The sequence below is a fragment of the Artibeus jamaicensis genome, unplaced genomic scaffold (genome assembly GCF_021234435.1).
Source record: "Artibeus jamaicensis isolate MK-2021 breed Jamaican fruit bat unplaced genomic scaffold, CSHL_Jam_final scaffold_1964, whole genome shotgun sequence".
Classification (NCBI taxonomy): domain Eukaryota; kingdom Metazoa; phylum Chordata; class Mammalia; order Chiroptera; family Phyllostomidae; genus Artibeus; species Artibeus jamaicensis.
In genome coordinates, this window is record NW_026522030.1 from 830,544 (window position 1) to 856,984 (window position 26,441).

Sequence of the window (26,441 nt, forward strand, 5' to 3'; positions counted from 1 at the left end):
TATGTGTGTGGGTATTTGTGTGTGCTTTTGTGTGTTGTGTGTACAGTTGTGTGTATACCTGTGCATGTGTGGATATGTGTGTCTGTGTGCTATGTGTACATTTGTGTGTGCTTGTGTGCTTCGTGTGTATGTGCTATGTGCGTGCATTTGCATTTATATGTGTGCAGGTATGGGTGTGTTTGTGTGTGTCGTGAGTACATGTGTGTATATGTGGGGGTGTTTGCATGTGCTTGTGTGTGTTGCGTGTCTGTGTGTATTTGTATGTGGTAAGTAGGGGCAAGAAAGGACAGAGGTTTCGTTTTCACTTTACACCCTTTGGTAATGTCTGATTTCACTTTAAATCACAGAATACGCTGTTTTGCATATTCGGAAACATCACAGCGCAGGATGGCGGCGGCAGTGGAGGCTGCTCGGGGGAGGGGAGCAGGAAATATATGGGAACTCTCTGTACTCCTTGCTCAATTTCACTGTGAACCTAAAACTGCTCTAAAAAAATTGTCTTTTTTTCTTTAAAGAATAGATTAAAAACCTTTAGGAATTAAAAACACACAGAACTGTGCCCTCCAAAGTCAGCGCTGCTCCAGGCTGACCCTCCGTGTGCCCTCGTCATTCTCAGGCAAGTCCTGCATCCCAGCCTGGCTCCCCGTGAGGAGGGGCAGAGAGGTGGGGCCACCCAACTAAAGCTCAAACTGGGAACCCCATCGAGGTCCCAGCTCTGAACCTCTGCTCACGCTATTTCCTCTGCTTAGATACTTCTGCACTTCCCTGTAACTGTTCGAGAACTGTTCTCCCCGAAAGCCCATGCCAGGTACCCCGACTCCCTAAAATGCAGGCTCTCTGAGGACAGCCTGTGCCCCAAATATCTCTTTGCAGCCCCCAGGGTTGGCCAGTGGCTGGCACGAGGCAAGAGCTCATGCACAATGTGCATAGTCCACAGATACCCTGCTGAACACATCACTATTGCTGAAGGCCCAAGCACTGTCTGAGTACCTCTGGGGCCATTCACTTGGCCTTGAATTAGGGTCCTGCCTGCCCTTAGCAGCAGGGAGCTCCTCTGAGGTGCACCTGGGCCCCCCCGCCCCAATGTGAGCCCCAGCCCTGTGGTTCACCCAGCCCAGGAATCAAGAACACAAATGCCAGCATGAGCCAGGAAGGGAAGAGAAGGAGCGGAGCGAGCTGGCCAAGCTGGACGGAGCAGGCATGCCGCAGCCTGCCGCGGGGCTCCGGCAAAGCAGGCCCAGGGTGGCTGGATGATGTGATTTCCAGAACAGCTACTAGATTTTTTTTATCCTCACATGAGGACATTTTTTATTGCTTTTAGAGAGAGAGAGGAAGGGGGGGTGGGGAACATCGATGTAACAGAGCAACATTGACTGGTTGCCTCGTGTAGGCTCCCTGACTGGGAATCCAACCTGCAGCCCAGGCACGTGCCTTGACTGGAAACTGAACCCGAAATCTTCCCGTGGACACGTCGATATGCCAACCAACAGAGCTACACCAGCCAGGGCCAGAGCAGCTGCCAGATTTCAATGTGAAAACCTCCTGACTGCTAAATGCAGGTAACTAATTCACATTTTACAACAAACAAACACCATACAGGTCTTGTCATGTAGGGCTGCAGGTCGGATTTGGCCAAGACCCCCTGCCTCTGGTGGTCTCAGAATTCAGAGCAGCCATAACAACAACAAAAAGGCAAAATACTCATCCTGATCCTGCCCTCCCATGAGCCCACACCCGAACCTTAGCATCGCAGGGCACTCAGAGACCAGCCAATATGGCGGCAGCTGGGCGGCTCTGCAGCTACCAGCTGTGTGACCCAGGGCAAGTGACTTCACCTCTCTGAGCCTCTGCTTTCTCCTCTGCAAAATGGGGGGTAGTGGGGGCAGGATAATAACTGGACCTGCCTCTCCAGTGTTGAGAGGATGCCAGGTGGTCAGGAGGGAGAGGACCTGGGACCCAGGAAAGAGCCGCAGCCTGTAAGAACTCACTGTTGTCATGACAAACAGGGACAGCTAAGGCTAGAGGAGGTGAGCAATGCGGACACATCACCGAGTGGCTGGGGGGCAAAGCCGGGGCCCCTTCTCTCTCAGCACCCCCAACCACGCCTTAGACAGGGCAGGAAACGATGAGCCTCGGAGCTGCTTGGAAGGCCTGTCACTGGGGCACACTCTTCTCCAACCCACTAGACCCCAGACAACAGAAGTTAACCCTGTGGAGCCCTTCACACATGCCTGACACTGCGCTGAATGCTTAAGTTCCCGTCACTTCACATTCTCATCCATCCCAGAAGGTAGTTACTAATACCGCCCCATTTTACAGATGGATAAACTAAGGCTCCAAGAAGCAACCTGGCATGTCCAAGGTCATCTAGTAAGTGGTGCAGGCTGACTGAGCTACACACAGTCTCCTCCAGCGCCCTCCCCAGCCTCTCCGTGGACACCTTCCTTTCCACCTCCCACAAAACTCTATGGTTACGACAGTGTGTCAGGTGCCAGCCCGTCCTCGGGCGGCAGGAATGAGACCTTCCCTCGGGCTGCACAGGGCAGCTTGGCCACAGACCGCGGGCTCTTTCTGGAAGGGCCACTTCAGTAAGGAAGGGACCCCTGAGCCGGGGCCATGAGGTGAGGAGCAGCAGGGGCAGAGGGCAGAGGTGAGCAGTAGGCTGGCTGCACCGGGAGGGAGCCTGAGGCACCCCCGAGCTCTGAGGCTGGGGGCTGGGAACTGCAGTCCAGACAGAACCAGCTGGGCTTGGTGAGAGAACAGACAGATGGTTTTTCTCTTGAGAGAATATGCAAATTCGGAAGAAAAGGAAAGACGCAAACATTATAGAGGCACAGAAAACTTAACACTTTTAAGTTTAGAACCTACCCTTGGCGTCCCCAGCCCCCGAGAAGTGGAGACCTCTGGCCCTGGGTAAGGCTGCACCTGTCTGGTACCACCCCCTTAGATGTCCAATTGTGGGGGTGTCACTCAGGCCTAGGATGATATTATGGGCTGAAATGTGGCCCTAAAATTCACATAGTGAAATCCCAATCCCCAGTCCCTCAGAAAGGGACTGTATTTGGAAATAAGGTCTTTGAACAGGTAATTAAGTTGAAAGGAGGACACCAGGGTGGGGTCTAGTCTGAACTGACCAGTGTCCTTCTGGGAAGAGGACATGGGACCCACAAAGGACTCAAGGGGTCACATGCGGAGGACAACCTGTGACTCGGCAGGGAGAGGGTGGCCTTCTCCAGGCCAAGGAGACAAGCCTCAGAGGAAACCACCCTGCGAGCACCTTAATCTTGGACTTCCAGCTCCCAGAACTTCAAGAAGGTAAGTTTCTACCTTTTAAGCCCGCCCGTCAGTGGTGTTCTGTTCCGGCCACCCACCAGCCTGACACATGTGGGGACCAGCTGTGCAGCCGAAGCAAGGACCCTGGCTGGGCCTGCTGGAGCTGACTTTGGGGGCGTCAAGCCAACCTCGTCTGCAACGTGGGGGCGAGAAGAGCTGGCCGTTGGCTTACCAGGGATGGCACAGGCCTATCCAGGCACCAGGCAGGCACAGCCCCATGCACCCACACGCTGGACTTCCTAAGGCTGTGAATACTAAATAGCATGTGGACCTCGAAACGCCCAGTCCTCCAGGGATGGACGCTTGGCCGGTTTCCCTACAGCTGTCTTGGTTTTAAACTGAAGGCCCCACACCCCAGGAGCCCTGGGCACAGCAAGATGGCGGGTCCCCCTGGCTGCGGGTTGGGCCTCTCCCGAGGCCTTCAGTCACTCCTCCGTGCATTTCTCTGACAAATGTTTGTTGGGGACCTACAGTGTGCCGGAAACTATGCCAGGTGCTGATAGGGAAAAGCCAGACCGGGAGCCTGTCCTCCTGAGCCTTCGGTCGGGTGGAAACACAAAAAAGCAAGCATTAAGAAACACACACCCATATGTGTGTGTTCACACATAGGTCGAAACCATGATGCACGCTGTAAAGGAAAAAACGAGTGTCCAGATCAGCTTGGGGGGGCTCACCCTCTACCAGACACGCGGTCCCAGCAAAGGGACGTTCAAGGGGAGAGCTGAGACACGAAGTTCCAAGGAGGTGAGGGGTCCGGCCAAGGAGCCGGCCAGGCCAGGGGCAGAGGTGGACAGAGCCTGCGTGAAGGGAAGGAGCTGCGGGAGAGGCGGGAGCCGGGCAGGCCCAGCCAGCCTGCCTGTGGGGCCCAGGCCTGGCCTGCACGTGACTCTGAGAACAAAAGGAGCCAGGGGCAGTTCTAACCAACCCACAGCAAAGTAAGAAACCACCCGCGCACTGGCTGCTGGCTACGGAACAGACTGTGGGGGAGCACACGCAGGACTGGGTCCAGGGGGAAGCACCCCCCAGTCATGCAGGACAGAGGCAGGCGGCCTGGATCTGGGCATGCAGGGTGCCGGGATGGGGACAGATTCACAGCACATCCCAAGTTCCCTCTGGTTTTCCCCTTTCACTCAGCAGCCACTGTCCTCACCCCAAGAAAACCCCAGGGAGTCCAAGTGATTCAAAGCCTGGTGGCCTTGGCAATGGCACTGACCCCTTACCCACACACCCCAGAGTACCTGTCACCCTCTCTGCCAAACCTGTCTCAAGCTGGCTGTGAACCAATCTCTTCTCAGGGGCCTAGTGACTACGCTGTTTCTGCTTCCCGAGGGATGGTGGGTGGAGTGCTGGTGTTATTTTTAAGCTACTAACAATTGACATCTGTTAATTATTAGTTTGCCCACTTCTGTTTTGCTCTCACCCATACCATTGCTCAATCCACTGGCGGCCCTGATCCTGAGAAGTGGAAATATTACCTCCCAACAGAGAGGTGGGGAAGCAGAGGCCGCCCACACAGGCAGCGGGGGCTCCCAGTCACTAGACCCCTTGCATCTGACACAACCCACGCGGCCTTCTAGGTATTGAACTGTAAGGAGTAGAGCAAGCTCCGGGCCAGGTCCTGAGGGGTCTCCATCCTGCCCTCCCCCATCAAGACCCACTCCTCACCAGGTCAGACCCTTCCTCTACAGACTCCAGAGATTTCTGGGCTGAGCCCCAGCAAGCAAGCTGCAAATATTATAGATTCTATGGAAGGAACATTCCGCAGAAGGCGTGCTATTCTGATTGGAGGCAGGGGGCTGAACCTCACAGACAGCAGCATGTCCTCTGGCTTTGTGAGTCTGATCACACAAGGGTACCAGGCTGAGGGACGGTACTCCAGGCAGGGGAACCTCGAGGACAAACTCATGGCAACAGGACAGGCAGGAGGCCGTGGAGCACTCAGCTGGCTGAGGTCCTAGGCGCAGAGAAAGGAGCTGTGGGCAAGAAGGCTCCTGCCAGAATGTGGAGGGCACTGCAAATCAACCTGAGACACCCAGACCATACCCTGGAGAAGATGGGGGACGCTTCAAGACCCTTGAGCAGAGGAGTGACCCCATCCGACCAAGACTTACAGCACTCCCCTGGGGCAGAGTGGAGTGGGGTCGGGAAACAGGCAACATGACGGGGAGGCTGCGGCTGGGCACAGACTCGGCCACGGTGGGGAGTGGGAGTGGGGACGGAGCAGAGCTGGGGGCAGGGTCAAAGGGGAACTGCCAGGCCTGCACGAAGGAGGAAGGAAAGAGAAGAGGGTGACCACCAGACTGGGGTTCCCTGGCCCAGAGGCTGGCCATCGCCGCCTTCCCCTGAAAGGGGGAAGTTGACCGGGGAGGGGTGGTCAGGTCGGGGAAGTGGTTTCAGTGGAAAGACAAGGACTTCCATGTTGACGTGATCTACAGAGTCTGGGGGGAACCGCTTCTCCATCTGACACTCTGGGGGGAGGGCTCGGGGGGAATCATAATCAGGGTTGGGGGTAGTCCAGAAACCAAGGGTCACTGACACCCTGGGCATGAATGGGGCTCCCAGGTGAGAGCTGGTAGGTGAGAAGAGGAGTCACCTGGGGCAGGACCCTCAGAGGGTCAGGATGCATCACAGAGACGCCTGCGAGAAGCCGGGAGGGTGCAGAGTCGGGGAAGGCAAGGGTCGGGCAGCTGGATGGCCAGCATCCACCCTGCGGGACTGGCAGAGGCGCTGAGTAATACCGAGACTAGAATCATCGAAGACGCCAAGTACTGAGTTCCTTGCACCTGCCACACGCCCAGGGAGCTGACCTGCATCATCTACTTCACTGACACCTCCAACCCCATGGGGTGAGTACTGTGACCCCATTTCACAGATGGGAAGGTCAGCAAAGAGTGGCTCAGTCACCCAGCTGGTGAAGCCTGGTCCTGAGCCCGGGGGACATCAGAGGCCACACAGTCATGTAACCGCTGTATGGGGTGGGGTCAATGTGTGCTGAACAGTCAGTGGCCTGTGTTTTCAGTAGGAAAGGGGCTTCTAGGGGCCAGAAGGAGAACAGGTAGAAGTAGACAACTGTTCTCCCAGCTGGGAGGAGCGGGAGGGTGGCTCTGGCTACCTCCTCCAGCAGCTGACTGACCCCAGGTGGCCAGAGTGGGAGCCGCCCATCTGAACGGAAGGATCTGGAAGGCTGTATAGACGGAGGCTGGAGCCGGGAAGGACCTTTCATTCTTGTTTTGCCTTTAGGATCCAAACTGGGAAAACAATGACCACTAGAAGCAATTCGATGACTAAAATTTTGGACTGTTGCTAAGTTTAGCACTCGGGGTGGGGTAGGCACAAGGACAGACAAGGTGCAAACCTCAACTTCCACCACCAGCCCAGTGCTTGCTGTTTAACTCCTCTAATTCCACATTTCCACATAATACCTTCCAACCCAAGGAGGACACAGAGATGAATGAGATTCCCATTCAGTACCCCATTAAGTACCTAACACCTAAGCTAGAAAGAGCAACTTTAAGCCAAAGGAATCAATCACTAATGGTAGAATTTCAGGCATCTGAGCTGGTTTACAGGAGCTCCTGAAATCATACCACTTCTCAATCAACACCAACACTGTGCCTGGCACATAGTAGGTACTCAATAAATATGTGCCCCTCCATCAGCGACTCTGCAGCTCCCTGTTGTTACAGTCAAAGGAGAAAAAGGCCCCCAACAATCGCCCCTTCATCACAACCCGTCACATTATAATTTATCCGTCGATTCTGTAGGATAGTATCATATTGGCCAGAAAGGCCTTCCAAGCACATATATCTGGCCCTTTAAAGTTTGCGGGACTCCTTCGATATCACTTAAGTTCAACCTAGTTGTTTTCAATCCTTAAAAGCACGTCTAGAACACCAAAACTCAGACCAGACTGGGGATGGCACCCTGGTCCACACAACCGCCCCGCCACTCCGGGAACCGAGGCGTGGCATGTATCACCAAGCAGGTGTTTCTGCTGAGCGAAGCAAATGTGGCCTGGACCCGTCTCACTGCCCGGTGTCTGCCTGGCTTTGCTTTAGGAGGCGGTGTGCATGCCGCCTGGACATTGTGCCTCCAACGTGAATTCCTCTCTTGGAGAAAAGAAGTTTCTACAAAAATCCATCAAATTTACCAGCTATTTGTGGCATGTATTTATGGATCTTTTGGGGGTTTTTTGCTTGTGTTTGCTTCCCCTGCTCCTGGGGCCAGCACCCCAATGTTTCTTGGGGACCCCCTTCTGTACTCCAAGTTCAGTGGAGAAGCAGAGCTTAGAACTGGGGGGAGTGGGAGGAGAGAAACGTATCGCATCCTCACTAACTCATCGGCTTCTTTTGTTCTTTAGACACGTGAGACCATAAAACCTTTCTCACTTTGGCCAGTTTGAGGGGCCTTTTTGCCACTGGACCGGAAAAAGCCCTGGCTGACCCCTGGGTAAGCCCTGAGCTGGGCACTGAGGGGTGATGCCAAGGTGACAAAGGGTCCCTGTCTTTCAGGAGCTTCCCACTATAGCAGGGGGTTGGACACAGATTCCAGCAACCAGTCCCAGCCCAAGTCTAGCTGAGGGCCGTGGCGGGGCCAGAGAGAGCACCGCCTGTCCCCGAGGGCCCACCCTCTCATCTGCTGGGCAGCTCATGAGCTCCCACCCCCCGCCTGGGCCCTCCCAGGTCCTAGACCAGGAGTCAGGAGACTAGATGTGGGGTGGGAGCTTGGACAGATCACCCTGGGCCTCTGTTACCTCATCTGTGAAATGGGGGTGAAAATGCCACATGATACCGGACAGAAGGCTGGGTCTGGGAGGTCAGCGTCCAGGCCTCGCAGGGGTGGGTGACCATTAGAAAAGGACAGACCGCCTCTGGGGCTCGACCCAAACCTGTGCCCCACGGGTCTTGGGAGAGAGGGGCTGCAGGCCGAGGGGAGAAGGGGGTTCCACAGAAGCCACCACACCAGCTGCTTCTTCCGGACAAGCCCCAGAAGCAAGAGACCTGAGGAACTTTCCCGTCCAAGCTCCTTCTCTCATGTCCAGAGCACTCAGACACTGGAAGCTGGGCCTCCTCTGGGCTTTAGCCAGGGGTACCATTTTGGGGGAAAATCGCCCCCACTGCCTTTTTATCCACCAAGCAGATCAACCTCCCAGTGTCCTCAGGCTCCTGACACTGAAGTCCTCCCTCAGGCTGTTCTCTGCGTCCCTATTGAGCCAGGCTCCCTACCCGGCCCTTCCTCCCAGGGGACAGTGGGGCCCCAGGGTGGCAGGGTCCAGAGCTTGCACCTCGGTCTGCCCAGAAGAAAGGTCAGGCCAATTCACAGCAGCTGCTGTCCCTAAAGGCTCTCCAGGGGGTTGTCACTGCCTCCTGGCTTTCCAGGAGACCAGACTAAGGCCCAGGGTCAGGGTCAAGGTCAGGCAGGGGCCAGTGCCCAGGACTGACCTGCCTGTGGCAAGGGGCAACCAAACCCATCAGACTTGACACCTGCCTCTCAGCACCTCATTTCCCACAGCAAACCTGCCCCAGTTCCCGTCAGGCAAGCTCCCGCACAACCCACGCACCTTCAGTCCACGGAGAATAAATTCAAAGGCAAAAAACACACTAATTCAGTCACTGCCCCACCCCCGCCATAACCATCACCAGCCGCACCCCTAGCCACCAGCGCCTTGGAAGACACCTTTGTGGGCACCCCCTGTCTCTGCACCAGCACCCTCTCCTAAAACAATGCTCAGTTCTGAATTACCAGAATCAATTACTCCGAGAAGGAACACAGGCCGACAGGCACTAGAATAGAGACAGCAGATAATTCCCACAGTCAGGTAATTGCTCCCTTGAGAATTTCAGATAATAAAAGAGGAATCTTAAAAGAGAGCATCTTCCCCCAGAAAGGAAGGGAAGCCTGTGCACTGACAGACAGAAGGCTCCCCTCTTCCTTCTCCCCCCTCCCCTCCCTCGGCTACGCCCCTGCAGGACGAACCCATGGGGACTGGGGTGGAAGGTGGGCGGGGGAAGTCCTGGGTCCCTGGCCCTGGGGACAGCGCTGGGTTCTCAGAGGACACCTGACTCTCATGTCCTTCCTTAGCGGGGACACAGACGGGCCCAGGGCTCCTGTTACATCAGGGCTCAGAGATACAGGATTGGCAGCTAATCTCTCCTCCACCTGTCTGTCCGACTTATACCTTTGAAAGGCTAAAAGTTCTTTGAGAGCACGTCCTTCCTTGCCTGTCACTCCCAGCCCTTCTCCATCACCTGGCCCTGGACATCCACATAAAGAACCGTGAGGTGATTTGATCCATGAGGTGAGGGAGGGGCAGACAGGTTTACCAAGGGCCAGTTACTGAGCCCTCTGGGCCTTGGTTTCCTTGATATAAAATGGGAAATAGCACCAAAATATGCTATAGATGCCACAATGCCACATCTCTAAGAAGGTGACAAAGCCTTGTCCATAGGTATTCCAAGAAGAAAGTGTCCCACGGTCAGAGGTTTGAAGAGTTCTGGGGTCAGTGAAGTTCAGCAGGTTTCTTTACTTTGATGCTGCTACGGTGTGGATTGGTACAAATGGGCCCAAGTCAAGAATGCAGCCTTTGCCAAAACTCCTGTTCTGCAAAGCACTTCCCCAAGCTGCCATTCCACAAAACACACTTGGGCCAGCGATCGCGGCAGACACGAGGCACAACAAGGATGGAATGAGGCACTTAAAGGGGACTGGCTAGGGTGCCACAGTGCCTGAGATCATTCTGAAGGAAACAGGAGCAAAGCCACGGTCGGGGACATCGCCCATGGAGAGGACTGCCCAAGCAGAAGCCAGAAGGGGGACAGACTGGGGCAGGTTGGTCCTCCTTGTTACTGGAGAGAAGGAGGTGAGCTTGCAAAGTCAGCCCGGGGAGGGTCTTAGGATAAAGAAGAAGGTGAGGGCTTTTTTTAAGGTCTCACCTTTGAGTAAAAATGAAGGCTTACTTGTAGGAGTACTCACCGCGGGCTAGCACTGTGTAAAGCACAGTTCATACCACATTCCTCGGAAGCAGATGCCATTGTATCCCTCTCTTGAGGGCCAAGGCCAAGTTAAGGGTCACCCTAATTCATACAGTGACGGAGCAGCAAGGCAGGGATTGGGAGACCCCGGCACGTCACTTTCAGAACCGAAGCCCTTGGCCGCTGCACTGCACTGCACTGCCCTGGCTCAGGACCCAACGCCAGCAGCGCCATCAAGGCCTGGAGAAGAGCTGGAGACTCCTTTCCTGGAAGCCTTCCCCCTACACTCACTCCATTGGCCACTACTCCCCCTGATATACACAGGTGGTCCATTCTAAACCCTGAAGACGAGTCCTCAACCATCCCTCCGTGAATGGACAAGAAGGTGCCAAAACAGCAAGCTGGCACTGACGGAAACGTGGCCAAACCCATCAACATCCTCAACAAGATTTATGTTTCCCAAGCACGTGGCTGCTGCTTGATTGATGGGGCCCGTGGAACTACGCTAAGACGGAGCAGACCTCTGACGGGAAGGAGAAGGGGCGGTGGGGAAAAGGCAGCACCATCATCGCCAAATATTTCAATCTTCCCCAAGTATTGCAATAATCATCTTGATCACGGTAAAGAAAGCACCAGGCCGCTTCCTGCTCTCGCACAGGAAAGGAAGTGAAATTGTTTGTCTTCATTCAATCAGGTCATTATCTAGACAATGCAGAGAGACATTCCAGCAAGGATATAAATACTTAAAATCCCTGCACTGGCTGCTGAGGATGTCAACAACAGGAACTCGGCGGCAAGGGGAGAGGTGACCGTGGAGAGGTGTGTCCCCAGCTAAAAACAACAGCGCAGGCAGCAGTTTATAATGACAGGCATTGTCCCTGCGCCAGCTCTGTGATAAGCACTTGGTAAGCATTACCTCACTTGTGCCTCAAAACAACCCGATGAGGTCGGTGTCACTATTATCCTCATTTGACAGAGGAAGAAACTGAGGCGCAGCCAGGGAAATGACTTGCCCAAGGGCACGCCATGGAAGAGACAAACTCTCCTCTGAGTTCAAGCTGGCTTCTTCATCCTCACCCCTCTGCTCCCTCTCCAAGGGCATGCCAGAGATGAAGGGGGGGCCTAGGGATGTTCTGGTCTAAATGGGGAAACTGAGGCAGGATGGGATACTTCCCCCCTCCCCAAGTGTCCCGACCACCAGGCCTCCCAGCTGACTTGGCTACAGGGCTGCGAGAGAGAACCAAGCAAGCCTGGCAGAAGTGATTTCGTAATCCAGTCTGCAGAAACCCGGGCAACCATCTTCCTGGGGCCAGCTCTAGCCCCACCACCTCCAGGAAGGCCCCACTGACTTCTCATCCTCCCCGCACACCAATCTGTGGCCTCGACAAAGATTGAGCACCCTTTCTCCCTAAGGGTGAACCCCATAGGTTGTCTGGAAGGAGGGATGAGCTGAATCTCAAACAGCTCTGGGCCCCCCTGCCCCATCTTCACCCGGCAGGCCTGCTTCAACAAACACTCACCCCAGTAGCAAAACCACAGAAATAAGCTCTAAAGGAATGTGAAGGCTGTGCAAAGGTACAAGTGCCTTAAAGAAATCTACCTTTTCCTCTGTTGCCCCCTTTTTCTATGTTTTCGTTTGGCTACTTTGAGTCACTGTGTATCTTTATAAGAAAAATAAGTGAGTAGTTCACATGGTCTCTTTAGTTCAGGCTTTTCCACACCCAGAACTTCCTTCACCAGAGTCCTGCGTCATCACACGCAATGTGTCCACATTCACGGGCTCGCAACCCCAGAGGAGCTGGCCCAGCAGCAGAGGGCAGAGAGCACAGTGATGGACACCGAGCTGTGGAAAGAGGAAGACTTTTCACTCAAATTCTATCTGTACTCCTTTCCAGCTAGGCGATCTTAGGCAAGTCTCTCCTCTTTTCTCTCTAGGCCTCAGTTTCCTCGTCACAAAACGGAGATGATAACAGATCCTCACAGACCTGGTGCAAGAACCAAATGCGCTAATTCTTGGAAAGTCTTGAGCCCACTGTGTGGCCCATGAAAAGTATTCAGGGAGGGTGAGCTGCTAGCAATTATTATTACAGCCCAGAGAGGTCTTGCCCCTTGCCCAGGGTCACGGAGCCAGCACGAGGCAGAGAAAACACTAACAGCAGGTTTCGGCTCCTGGTCCAAGCTCTTTCTCAGCACAGAGCCACTCTCCTGGGAACCTGGGAGATGGCACCGCCCAGGGGCTTATCATGGCCCAGCAGCTTCCCCGGGCCTGCCGTCCACAGGCCAAGTACGAAGTCCCAACCAGCAGCTTTGTTTTTCTCACACACATGCACAAAACCGACAAGTGGCCCAGAGTGAAAGTCTGCAAACCTTGGCACCCTCCGCCATCCAGAGGTGAGTGGTGATCTCATCCCAGTGACTAAGCCGACGCCCGCCGACGCCAAGAGCCCTCTCTGAGAACCAACAGGCTTGGCACCGCTGGCTCCCAGCCCCAGGAGGAGCCAAGGCTGCAAAGCCGGGATTCTTGCAGAGCTGGGAATCCCTGCTCCTGGAGCCCAGAGAGGAACAGAGTGATTCCGAAAAGCAAAAGGGTCCTGCAGCCCAAGACAAGGACGGAGCTGGAGATCCAGGTTAGAGTCCCAGCTTTCTCAGGAGCTGCTCATGAGTTTTAGACAAACCCAGACCTCTGTCTGCTTAACTCTAAAATGGGTGGATTACAGATTTCCAATGGTCTGTCCAGCTTAGACTTGGTCCAGCCCTCAGGGGCCTCTGGCCCCACTGGGGAAAGAGTCAAGAGGTAATGAAGGTGGATTAAAGGACAAGGGGGAGGAGAATGTGCAGAAGGAGTGGCGGTGCTGGGCAGTTGTCCTGCAGGCGGTCTGGAGGAGCTGGGGCCTCATGAGGGGTCCGGGGTGGGGGGCAAGCTGAGAGGAAGAAGCAATGGATTCCGGCGGCCTGGGCGCTTGTCAGGGGCAAGGCACTGGAGCAGCTGTTAAGCCTTCAGTGAATCCAGCCAGGGGAGGACAAGGGTCTCCCCAAGGAACTGCAGCTGCTGCCTCCTCCCTCTCACCTCATCCCCCTCACCGTGGGGAAGACAGACAGCCAGACAACCTGGATTAAAAACAAGGAAAAGCCAAGAAGCCCAGACAGAGACTAGGCCCAGAACTGGTGCCTCCAAGAACCCCAAAGCAGCAGAAACGGGGTCCTCCCTGTCCTGTGGTGCTGGGTTCCAGAAGGACCGGTAGGGATGGACAGTGTTTTCTGAAGATTTTATAAACATCCACTCGGCCAAACACCACAGAGGACGCCGCAGCAAAGCAGGGGTGCGGGACCCACCCCTGGGCGGCACTGTTGTGCGCTGCTGACACCAGGGGACGGCTGTGCTCTAGAATCCTCCGTGGCTCCCTGTTGCCTATAGCATCCGGTTCACAAGTTCTTTATTATGGGATTCCAGGACTCGATTTGGGGTCCTGATGGCACTTCTCCGCTTCGCTCTTATCCCCGCCCTGCCATCCCCCACACCTCTGCCCCGGCCACTTAGAGCCTCTAGCTCATCGCTGTCCCCATCAGGAGCCCTGGTCCCTTGAGGCCTTGATCCATCTTTAGATTCTTAAGTCTCCCTGTCTTTGCTGCTTTGCTTAATAGTCTATCCCTATTGTTTCAATCACCCTCTTCCTCCTGGGTAGCATGTCCATTGGGCTCCTTGCAAGAGTAAAGAACACAAACAGAGGGGCCAGGGAACAGACCTAGGTTCTGCCACCAAATTTTGGCTACAGCCTCCTGTGAGGAACTGGGTTCATGCCTCCACGCGCTCATCCACAAAGTGGGCAGTGCGACCTCGACCGGCGTCAGTAGCTGCGGAGCCACTCTGGGGGATCACAGAGCCAGGGGCTCTGCACAGCCTCAAGTGTGACTCGAACTCAAGGGATTAGGATGGCTATTTTTAACTCCCCACATCCTGGCCGAAAACAAATCCCTCACACACCCTGCAGATCCCTATCAGGGGGCTGGCAGGGACGTTTGGGAATTCTCTCTTCCCGGAAGCAGCGCCAGTGATGACTTGTCCTCTGCCGGGAAAGGCTCGGAGCGAGGGCCGGCTCCAGCCAGGACCAGCTCCATTATGTCCGGCTGGGTCCTCGCGGCCCTGTCAAACAGCCATTTCCTGGTGAACTCAGTTGTTACGCACTTTCCAGCAGGTGACAGCCAGACAGGGTCACCAGAGATGCTGAGAAGTGTCATTCATTTATTGGCTTATTCGTTTACCCTTACATGCCCTCTAGTCCCCCTTTGAGGAGGTGGGACCTGCTGCAGAGTCACCAGGATGGGTCAACCATGAGCGCCACTGCGAGGATGCTCAGTCTAGGGGCAGAGGCAGGGGTGGAGACAAGTAAACTAATAGCGCAACGGAAGTGAGTGGGACGGTCAAGGACAAAGGCGTCATGGGTGCTATGGGACACTAAGGACCCCTGCCGGCCTCCAGCTGGGCAAAGGACATAGACTGTCATCGGTCTTGCTCCTCACCTGCGTGTCCCTCAGACTTGACCATCACGGACCTGTAATAGGCAGCAGCCACTGTGACCTACAGGGAAATGGACGCAATCCTACTTCAGGACAGAGAGCTCCTACCTGGTCACCCGGCCCACCTGTGTGGGTGTCGGCTACATTTATACAGACTGTGCTCATTCTCCCTGGTCCCCCCCAGCCCACCTGCCACTGCCTGAGTTCACGCTCATCAAATGATGTCACTGGGCAAAACGACCCCAAACAGGAGGTTCAGAGAAAAGCCTCGTTCTGAATGGGGAGCCTCTCCCCCTGGCTCCCCACTTTGAGCCCTGCCTCCTCGAGTCCCAGTGGAGGGCGGCGAGCCCTGGACACGGAGTGAGAGAAGCCGGTGCATGTCCTGGGTGGCCTCCTTCTGGCTGTGTGAGCTCAGCCACGTGTCCAACTCTCTCAGAGCCTCAGTTTCCTCGGGAGAAAGTCACCTTAATGGACCACATTAAACAAGACCCTCTGAGTGAAAGAGCTTTACAAATGGAGATGCTTTATGGAAATGTTTTGTTTTCACATACTTTTTTGTCCTCGTTTTTGCTCTTTCTCCTTTGGTCTTGGGCTCAAGAATCCTCTCTGACCCTGGAGGCCAGTTTCCCTAGAGGTTCTGGCCACAGATGCCTGTGTAACCCTAGAAAGTCATGTGATCCCTAGTTGCATCTGGGGCCATATCTGTGAGCCCCTATGCCATCTCAGTGACCCCCAAGACCCTTCAGAAGCGCTCTGCAAACTCTCTCATGAATTCTAAGGAACTCGGTGGGCCTGGGCTAGAAGGGCCCCGCAGCTCAGCCTGCAGGCGGGAGGGCAGACAGACACCCTTTTCAGACCAGCCTCTAGGCTGCTCTTTGATGCCACAAAACCAGGAGAGCTTTTCTTAAAAAGCAGATCAAGACCGATCCAAAAGAGGCAGGAAAGTCTTTCTGCCTCCCAAAGGCACCTGTCTGTCTGTCCCTTGCCTGGAGGCAGCCTGGCCCAGAGCACACACTGACAGGACCCCCGACCTGTCTGCCTTGCAAAGCAGCGTGCAGGCAAAACGCTCTGTGTCGGGAGCAGGAAAACCAAGCCAGGTTATAAGCCAGCCCAACTCAACAAGGCTTTCTGAGCATTTCCCAGATCAAGGAAGACCCATGCCGGGCCCTAACCACTTCATGGATGCTGAGATGAGACATAAGGCTCTCTAGAATTTCAGAGCACATCTCAGACACAAAAAACTGTAAGGTGAGGTAGTTGATACGAGCTACGGGCCAGCACCGTGCAGGGGGACAGCTCACCCTGCGTGGGGTGATGAGATCAAATGGAGGTGACATCTGTGCCAGAGCCAGTGGGGCAGGAAGAGTTTAGGCAATGAAGCAGTGACCAGGAGAGAAGGTCACCTGGGAGCCACAGCAGAGGGACCAGGACACAAGCAGACTGCAGAGCAGAGAGAGAAGAGGGAGGCAGGGAGGAAAGTTGAGCAGGTGCGGGGACCTGATCGCCAGGCCGGGGAGAACGGGTTTGATCCTGTGGGTAGGTAACAGGGAGCCACCCCCAGGGAGGGAAGAAGAGGCGTGATGGAGGGGGAAACTGAGGCCAGGTCGCTCGCAGAGGCTGTGGTTAACAGGGCCTGCTTTAGAAGCCAGGCCGCCGGGGGCCCCACCATAGAGAACAGGCAACCGGATCCCCTCGGCCAGCTGCTCAGCTCCGGAGGAGGTTCCCAATACCCAGGAGGATACCGCTCGGGAGGGGCCGGGCTCCGAGAAGGCTGAGGACGCCCAGGAGAGAGACACACGTGGCTCCGGAGGGAGACAAGGGACGTTACACACCCTGCTGGTCTCTCAGCCCAGGTTATTCTGGGCTGACCCACGCTCCCTCTCGGCTCCTAGTTATTCCCACCGTCACCTCCTGCAGTGTTCAGAGTGCAAAATACTATTTAACTCCAAGGCAAGCAACCTGGGCTGCCTCCCGCCATCCCCCCGCCCCAGCTCCCCGAGCCCTCCAGACACTGAGCCCACAAAAGCCTTAATGACTGGTCCCATAAGAAGCCCCGGTGAGGTACTCTGCTCCCCAAACCAATCCGATAGCTCACCCACGCCCTGAGCCCATCATGGACACCCCTCCCTACAAATGCCGGGAAAAGTACAACCTATAACGACCCAGTTCGGAAGGGATCTCAGAGATCTAACTAAACACTTTCCTTTAAAGAAAAGACAACTGAAGTTTTGCTGCTGTTGTTTCATCCTCACCCAAGGACGTTTTCTCATTGCTTTTAGAGGAAGAAGAAGGGAAAAAGAGAGAGAAGCATCAACGTGAGAGAGAAACATCAATTGGATGGCTCTCACATGCACCCTGACTGCAACCTAGGTATGTGCCCTGACCAGGAATCGAACCCACAACCTTTCGGTGTATAGGGTGACGCTGCAACCAACCGAGCCACACCAGCCAGGGCAAAACCGAAGTTTTAAAAGATGACCAGCCCTGCCCAGGATCACACAGCCCTGTGGTGGCCCATTCGGAACCCAGGTCTTCAGGCTCCCAGATGAGGGCTCTGGCGCCAGAGCCACAAGCAGGTGGAGCACAGAGACACTGAGGTTGGGCTACGGTGCAAAAAGGCCTGTGCTTGTTGCCAAAGGACCTGCATTCAAGTTCAAACTTGACCACCTCCCCCCCATACACAGGCATTAGAGCATTGGACGTGTCACTCAGCTTCCTGGACTCGGTGACTCCCTCCCTCAAATGGGTGTTTAATGAGTCCACACCCTCCAGGGGACCAAACAGCATCAAGGTGGAACAGCGCTCTGTGCACAGCACGGCGGACAGGGCTGGGAAGGTGCAGAGCGCTAGGCGGGCGAGCCCTTCGGCCCTCACGCTCCTGGCAGCCAGCTCGGCCCAGCCAGCCTCGAGTGACACATTTCTCGGGAGCTGCCGCGGGACCAGCAGCGCAGGGCCCCAGGGGAAGGGATGGATTTCTGCTGGGTTTCACAATACACATGAACACACAGCAGGCCCACCCCACCCCCACCCCACTCCCAGAAGTTCAGGCTCACACCTCCCGTCTGAGAGGTCAGAGGCCATCAAGGGCCATGGAGGAGGAAAGGGGGTGGGGGTGTGTGCGTGCACGTGTGTGGTCCTGCCCCCCTCTCCTGGATCCCCACCACCCCACCTGAGAAATCTGAGCACAAGAGCCTCACCCAGGGTGCACCGATGCTTCTAGAAAGAAGCCAGAGGCCTTGGGGGTGGGGAGGTGAGCCGAGCCTCCTGGGAACACATCCGGTCCTGGCAGGAGACACCTCTGTCCTCCGAAGGCCTGCCCCACAATGCCCGCCGCCCACCCGGGAGACTTCCACAGCCATCAGCAGATACTGGGCACAACATCGGGCCCATTTGACCACTGGGGGAAAGCCCCAGAAAGGAAAAGTAGCCAGAAGTAACCAGCTCAAGAGAGTGAAACCAAGACTTGAATTCAGATATCCCAAACCCAGACTTGAATCCTGGGACATCCCATCTTCTCTCCCCAGGAGTACAGTGGGGCTGTTGGTCTCAAATGGCCGCATACATGTGGATGGCCAGGGAAGTTTTCCAAAGTGCACGTTCTTAGGTCTGGAGCAGAGGCGAGGAATCTGCATTCTAACCAGTGCCGCCACAACTGCAATGGAAGCACTGCCGGCTTGCCCCACAGACCCAGGCACCCACACTCCCCCATGGACACGGCGAAGGCCCAGGACGAAAGTAACGATTAGAAGCTCGGGCTCTAAAGGCTGATGCTGGGCTTGGGACGTACTCCAGCTCCTTCCGGGTTATATGACTTTCGGTAAATCTCTTAATCTTCCCAAACCTGTTTCTTCACATGCAAAATAAGTATAAGGAAAGAATCGACCTCATGGGGTTGTCTTTTGGGTGCAAGGAAATGTGTGTAAAGCCCTCAGCACAGGACCTGGCATATAATAGACACTCAATAAATGGTGTTCTGTGGTCACTGCCAAATCCAGCACAGTGTGCTAAATTTCTAAAGGAAGGAACAGAATGCCACGTACCCAGGGACTACGGGGAATAATTGAGCCAGTGATAGATGTCTGCAGGGTTGTACTAAACCAGGGGGTAGAAGTAACAGGGACACAGGTTTCGCCTCCAAACAGGAAAAAGTTTTAACAGGCTGGAGTTGCCCGATCGTGAGGCCAGCTGCCTAGCGGGCTGTCATTAGAAGATCCCAGCAAAAGAGACTACATGTTCAACCGGTGGGGACGCACCACCAGGATGGAAAAATGGGGATGGGGTAGCCTGGATGATCTTGAAGGTAACTTTGGACCAGGTTCTGCAGGTCGGCCCCTCTCTCCCTAGCATGCTGGTTAATTAGTGCATTTGCATTTCCCTGATATTTACAACCTTTACCCACAAGCATCCAAAAGGGACAAGGAGCCATCAGCGGCAGACGAGAAAGCCTACACCTTCTGAATAGTTCGTCACAAAGGAGGTGGATTGAGGGGGATGTCTTAAATCTCAGACCTACAAACCCATTGAAACCATATGCTTTGGAAGGGTATGTGCCTCTGTGTACTTTTCTCAAAAGGGCTGGTTGAGAGGGGCTGGTCCACACCAACTCTTCAGAGGAGAGGAAAGTGAGGCTCAGACTGACTGGGTGCCTCAGACAGCAAAAGGGCCCAGGTCCAGGTTGCGGACTAGCAGCCCGAGGCTGTTGTCCTATGAGCCAAGTGCCTTCCACACTGCACCTCTCAAAGGCCCCACTAGATCTCCCTGGGGTGGAACCACTGAACTCAGAGAGGTTAGGAAACCTGCCTAAGGGCACACAGCTAGTGAGGGTGAGGCTCCAAAGCTGGCATTTGATTTGGTTTTTAATTCTCGGGAGTACTGTCGTAGGTCAAGAAAACTTAGGAGTTTGGCTTTGAGATTGGGGGGAATAATGTTAAAGATGATAATCCTCATAAGCAACAAGCTACCTACTCATCCACCCTCAATCAAAATTAAGTTCAAGTCAAAATTACTTTCCCCCCTTAAGTGCCTAAAGAGGGGGCCGGGGGAGAGGGGCACAGTTGCCATATGACTCAAGCCAGGCAGTTCAGAAGAATGAACCGTGAGGAACGAGGAACGAGAAAACCGGAAATTCCCACCAGGCTGGGAATGGGGACCAGAACCATTCAGGGCCCCCCATCCCCACTCTGTTTAGCTCAAGGTGTTTTCAGGGAGGGCAGGGGTCAAGGCAGCCCAGCAAACAGAAAAGAGACCTCACTTCCATGACCCCGCCCCCTCAAAATTGAAGAGTGTCTAGGGTTGAACAAAACAACATCCAAAGCTCAAGTGCCCTGGGGTGCCTGGCTCTGCACAGGGAGGAGTGGCCATCCAATTATCAACCCTCAGAGTGAGTTCCAGGTAGGTAGGGTCTGAAGTTCTGGATCCCTGGAAACGTTGGGGTTGGAAGGCTAGAGAGCACCCCCGCAACCCCCACAAATCCCCCACCAGCTGCGGGGCCCAGCTAGGGGTGCCTTCCTTGTAAAGCCTAGAGCGATTCTCTCCCTGGACCCAGACACAGAGGCAGGGCGCCCAGGAAAGTTTAAAGGGTTAACCCACCCGGTAGAGATCCTTACGGTAAGATGGGAGAGGGTGAGTAAAGCAAAGTCGCAGCCTACTCCTCTCTCCGGGACCCACGTACCTCTTACCAGGCTCTCCAGACCCTCTCGAACCCCGGATCCCTCTGGGATCCCTGCAAGCCTGCAAGCCTCTGGGTCCCCTTATCTTGATTGAGGCACCCTAGCTCTCACCTCTAAGCGCTGGCGGGGCCGATGGGCGCTGCCATCCCAAAGGCGCCGGATCCCGGACCAGAGGCAGGGTCACGAGTTGGCGGCGGCGGCGCGGGATCCCCAGGAGGCAGGAAAGTTTCCGTAGCGCCAGCCAGGCCGAGAGCAGCAGAGCAGCTCAAGCAGGCGGCGGCCCGGCAGGAGGGCCCTCCGGCCGCCCCGCACCTCCGCCTGCACCGAGGTGCTTCGGCTCCAGGTCTCCCCCTGGCCACTCAGCCCGCCCGGCCCGGCCAATCGCAGGCCTTGCCACCCGCAGCTCCGCCCGTCTGGCCGACTAGGAGCGGAGGCCGGGAGGGGAGGGGCGGGGGCGCACCTGTTTGATCAATCGACCCCACTACTGCCACCCTGCCCAGCCGGACTGGGCAGGGCGGACCCCCTCATTCCTGGGACACGCCCCCTGGTCCCCGCTTTGGCCCAGGATCTGGGCCGGGCCACACGCCCCCTCCTCCCCCTCAACCCCATCTAGGGCAGGCCACACGCCCCTCCGCTCTGGGGCCCGCGCGCACCTTCTCGGGCAGCCCGCCAAGGCCCTCTGTGTGGGCCGAGGACATTCCTCACCTGAACCGCAGGGTTTCAGAGATAAAACTCAGCTTTAGCCTGTGGGCTATAGGGGTACAGGACTGAGGTGTGGACCGCAACTCTGCTTTCCTCACCTCTCTTCCACTCTCCACCCTCTTCTCCCACAAGGATCTTCTCCCACAAGGATCTCAGCGCGTCAGCTGACCCCCGAAACTTTGTGGTGGGCCCTGCCTGGATCTTCCACCTCCAACGGGACCCAAGATCTGATGCTAAGCCCAAAGCCTCAAGAAAGAATGGTCGGGAAGGGCGGGGCGGGGGGTGCACAGAGAAAGCGATTCTAACCCTCCCACTAACAGAGTCTCTGGAGAATCCCGTTTGGGTTCGGGCCAGCTTCTCCAGAATGCCTGCGATCCGCATCAACCGTACCCCAACTTCTCTTGGGGTCACAACAAATATTAAAGCTTGATGATTTCGTTGTTCCATTTTCGAGATAGGAAAGAATTAGGCCAAAGGCAGGTGAACGCTTCTAGGACCCCGGTGGCAAGACAGCAACTTTTTCAAACTAAAGATGAGTTTGCAGAGAGCGTCTGGCTCTTCTTCTCCCCAGCCCTGTGCGGATGCCTGGCGTCTCCCCCCAACCCCGATTTGCCCCCCCCCCCCCAGACCTCGCCCCCTGCTGCGGACCTGGGATGGGGAAGGAGAAAAAGGCCCCAGCAAGTGCCTGGGAAGAGCGAGCGGCACGCCCGCCGCCAGCCCGGCCTTACCTCGGCAGCAAAGCGTGTCCTCGTAGAGCGCGCCGGCGGGAGGCCCCAGCAGGGGCAGGGAGGCCCAGGCGAGCGCGCGGGAGGCCGCGCCGCCGGCTCCCATTCCGGACGGCCTCGGCCGGGCCTCGGCCCACGAACCTTCCACCCTCCGCAGCACCTGTAGGGACAGCGCGGTGCCGGCGGACTCGGCCTCAGGGCTGGGACCTGGGCCAGGCCCGGAGCGAGGGCGTGCGGGGCTCCCCGGGCTCCTTGGACTGCCAGCGGCTCGGACTCCCCAGTTCGCCGCTCCAGCTCCGGACCCGCGCACAACGCGCTGGGCAGGGCACTATTTTTAGCGAGAGCTGCTCTCCCAGTTGGACAGACAGAACCAGTTAATTCGGCCGCTGGGGAAGGGCCTGCACCTGGAGCTCCCTGGAACGGCAGCCGCAGCTCCGCTGAAAGCTGATCCTTCGCATTCCTGCCTCTCGAGGCGGGAGGGCGGGAGGACGCCTCTAATTCCTGGGGGAAGCCAACGTCCTCTCTGAAGGCAGCGCCTGGGCCCCAAGTGCACGCCCAGAATGGAGCTCTTTAAATTGACTTTGAAACCCTGCCGGACTTCCTCCTGCTGACCCCAGGCCTCAGACGGCTTCCCATAAATTCCTACCGGAGGTCCTACGCACCCCACTGGTCTCTAGCAATGGCAAGAGCCCCTCCCCAGACATGGGGTCTGGGCCCTAGCACCCAGAAAATCTGGCACACACACATCACTCAGGAGTTACTTGTTGAAAACAGGGAGGAAGGAGTGAAAATCCAGGACCAGAAGAGCCGGGGGAGGGTCAAGTGAAGCCTGGGCAGTGCAAGATGGATGTATGGGGTGGCTTTGAAACCCCCCCTGGCACCGCCACCCAATGCTTTCTGGCTGTATGACCCTGGCAAATCAGCCCACTCCTGTGCCTTAGTTTCCTCTTCTGCATAAGGGAGTCCTAGGAACCCACGAGACAGAGTGTGAGAAGGTCTTTGTAAACAAAAGCACGAGTGGATGTTCATGTAAGCAGCGATGAGAGGGATGCAAAGACGAGTAAGATGGGGGTCTGCTCTCGGGGAAGCCACTGGCCCTGCTAATGGGGGGTGGGGGGAGGTCCTAAGGGCCTAGAACAGTGCAGTGAAACCACACGATATTAGCCCGAGGATGCGTGGAGAGGCCCATGATAGAGGCTGCAGAAGAGACCCACACACGTGTGGAAAATGGTGCAGACGGAGTGCCGCAGGCCACTGGGGAAAGGGCCGACTCCTCCACCCACGGTGCTTTTCCAGAGCGGTAGGCTGTTCCAACTGGGGGGACATGAAATGGAATGTCATTTGAGAGGAGTCCAACCTCTCACTGGGCATAAAAACAAATCTGTCCCTTTAAGTGGATTAAAGACTTGAATTCAAAAACCTTGTAATACGGGAATATTTCTTAAAGACTCTGTGTCTTTAAGCACAAACCATAAAGAAAAAGATCGATACACTTAAATTAAAGTGTAAAACCCCTGTTTATTAAAAGAAGATATTGGGAACATACTGTCCAAAATATGCAAAGATCTTGTATAAATCAAACTGGGTGAACAAGCAATATGAAGAAGGGGAAGCATGAATGGCCAGTAAACATATGAGAATATATTCAGGCTCACTTGTAATAAGAAAAATACAAAATACAGGTTCATCAATTGCTATTTCTCAGTGGCAAGACGGACAGCAACGAGAACTCTCATGCACTGCTAGTGGGAGGAGGAAGGGTACCACCACTCCGGAAAACAATTGGACCGCATTTAGACGTGTCGGAGATGCAAGCACCCCCGTGACCCAGAGACTGGCCTCTGAAATGAACCTAGAGAACCTCTTGCTGGTTGCAGCAGTGTTTATTCTAGCGAAGCATCGAAGCATCGGAGCAGCCTCAACGCCCGTCAGAGGGAGAATGTATGAACGGACTGTGGAGCCCTCAGTGAAATCCTACACTGCAGTGAAAATGAATGCCTAGAACTCCTCCTGAATCCTGAGTGGGGGGGGGGGGAAGCAAGCTGCAGAAGAGCAAAGTGTAGGAGACCCTTTACACAGATTTTTTAAACATGCAGAACAAAATGACACTCATATTGCCAGGAACGCACACACAGGGTGAAAGTATAAAGGAATTCAGAGGAAGGGTAAACACACCATTCAGGGAAGTTTGTCCGTGTGGGAAGACAGAGATGTGGCGGCCGATGGGCGGGGCTTCAGTTACGTTTGTAATTGATTTCTTGACCCTGGCTGACGTTACACAAGTGTTTTGTGGGGTTTTTTTAAACTCTTCATAACTTTTTTTTAAGGAGCAGGCATGATGAGAATCTTCATAAAATCCAATCCTGCTCTGAACTTGTTTCCTTATTTTTAATAGCATAGTCATCGCTTCTGCGCAGTGCTCTGTAAATCGTTTAAGAATGTGAATAGCCCGCTCCCCAGGCTCCACCGTGGCCCTTCAGGCTCTGGTCCCAGCCGCCGGGACTCCCAGACCCAAGCGCCACCATGCACAACCTCCCCCGACCCCTAACGCCTCAGCAGGAACCCTTTACGCCTGCAGTTCCTGTCCTCCCCGTCTCTGCCTGCCCACGGCCGGTTTCTCCTATTACCATCCAGCTGAGCCATTTCGGCCTGTAAGGAGCCCTGCGAGCCGTTGGTTGGCCTCCCAAGCAGAGGGCCCCACTGCCCGCCCCACTGCCCACCCCACTGTCCACCTCACTGTCCACCTCACTATCCACCTCGCTGTCCGTGCTTATAATGGTGCAGAGTGTTGCACCTGGTTATGAGCAAACTGTGAGCTCCTCCGGGTCACACCTTGTCTGAGCCACCACTGGCACCCCAGCACCTGCATACGGCCTGGCCTCAGGAGGGGAGGGGTTTTTTTAGAGATTTTACTTATTTACTTTTAGAGAGAGGGGAAGGGAAAGAGAAAGAGAGAGAAACATCAATGTGTGATTGCCTCTTTCGTGCCCCCTACTGGGGACCTGACCTACAACCCAGGCATGTGCCCTGACTGGGAATTGAACCAGCAACCCTTGGGTGCACAGGGCCACACTCAATCCTCTGAGCTATAGCAGCCAGGGTCAGGAGGGTTTGTTGAATGCAGAAAGGGGTGAATGGACACAAATACTCACAAACAAAAAAGGGTCATGCCAAACTCTCCCAGGGAAACCGGTCCCACTATACAGATCTCATCTGTGTGTTCTTGGGAGGGAATGAGGCCTTTGGGATCAGAGACCTGGGTTCACTTCTGGGCTAATCCACCTGCCAGTTGTGTGACCTGGGGCATGCATGCTACGGTGTCCCTCTGCACCTCAGTGTCTGTGTCTGCGCAACCAAAATGTGACTGGGGCTTACTGCAAGGGGCTCTCGTGAGAATCCAATGTGGTGATAGAGGCACAGTGCATGGCCCCATTTTTTGAGCAGGTAGTAATTACAGTAATTACATGAATATTGGCCAAGAGGAAGATGTTTGCAGGGGAGGGTGGAAGGAACCCAAGTGAGTTACTACGAAAGTGGGAGGCTGAAAATATATGTCAGGGAGTGTTCTCCAGCTCTGAGCAAAGGCGCGCACCTGGAGGCCGGCCCAGGAGGTGGGAGGGTCAGAAGTCTGCTCCCAGTGAAGGCCTCCTCCTGTCCCGAGTCCCGCCACCGGGGGAGGGGCTGGGCGGCGATTCAGAGCCACAGCCTCTCCTCTCTGTCTCCCCGTGCCCTCTCTGCCCCCTCCAGTCTGTTCTCACACGCAGCCCAGGGATCCCAATCTGGACCCGTCTTTTCCTTGCCAGCTTCCATCTGCAGGGGCGACAGAGCCTGTGGCACCTTCCCCAGGGACACGTCTGAAGCGATGTAACATATGCATCATCTGGGCTGTATATGCAAAATCCACATATGTCCGCTTGTCGGGAGCTTCCATCAAGGCAACACGGAGGATGGCATACTGCTCATGGTCCAGACTCCAGGAGATGAATTGGCCAGTGTTACATGTTGTACAGCAGAAAATACGTAAAGTCGCCAGGGTCACGCAGACGCTGACAAAGAACAACACTGTGCACTTGGTGGGTTCGGAGATTTTCTGAACTAATGAGCGGATCCTCTTTGATTCAGATCACACTGGACGATGTCATATGATTCTGGTGACATGGACATTAGCCCCAGGTGGCTCTTTGTCCCATGCAAATGAGCATGCAAGGCAGGGACCCCCACCCAGCTTAAGGTCTGCCGTCTCAGTGCTTCTCGGAAGGGTCACCAATGATCGCACCAAAGGACACCTCTCCATCTTCATCTCACCCGACCTCTTGGCTTTACTTCACTCCCTGGACACTCTGATCTTTTCTGTCTCCAACATCTCCCGGTTTTCCCCTAGCTCTCTGGTTCTCTCATTGGAGTCCTCATTTTACTTCCCTGAGCTACAAGGGCTGGAGTTTGAGCTTGTCTGAGTCCCCCTTATATTTCCAGATCCCTGCTTCAACCGCATCCAGGCCCCGGTCTTCAAACACTGTCCTTACACT

General features: G+C 55.3%; 1 protein-coding gene across 3 annotated transcripts in view; it reads right to left on the reverse strand.

The window, feature by feature from the left end:
- The window catches only part of DAB2IP (DAB2 interacting protein), a 180,897-nt gene that overhangs the window by 138,720 nt on the left and 15,736 nt on the right, over window positions 1-26,441 (reverse strand). Inside the window, exon 1 of one of the 3 annotated variants that reach the window (XM_037142168.2) lies at window positions 21,919-22,343. The exons of 1 other annotated variant lie outside the window; for it this stretch is intronic. In XM_037142168.2, the coding sequence (XP_036998063.1) occupies window positions 21,919-22,021 (103 nt within the window). In that variant the 5' untranslated portion in view covers window positions 22,022-22,343. Of the gene's footprint in view, window positions 1-20,599; window positions 20,690-21,918; window positions 22,344-26,441 lie in introns of those variants that run through there. One more of the 3 variants, XM_053656289.1, reaches the window with a different exon arrangement.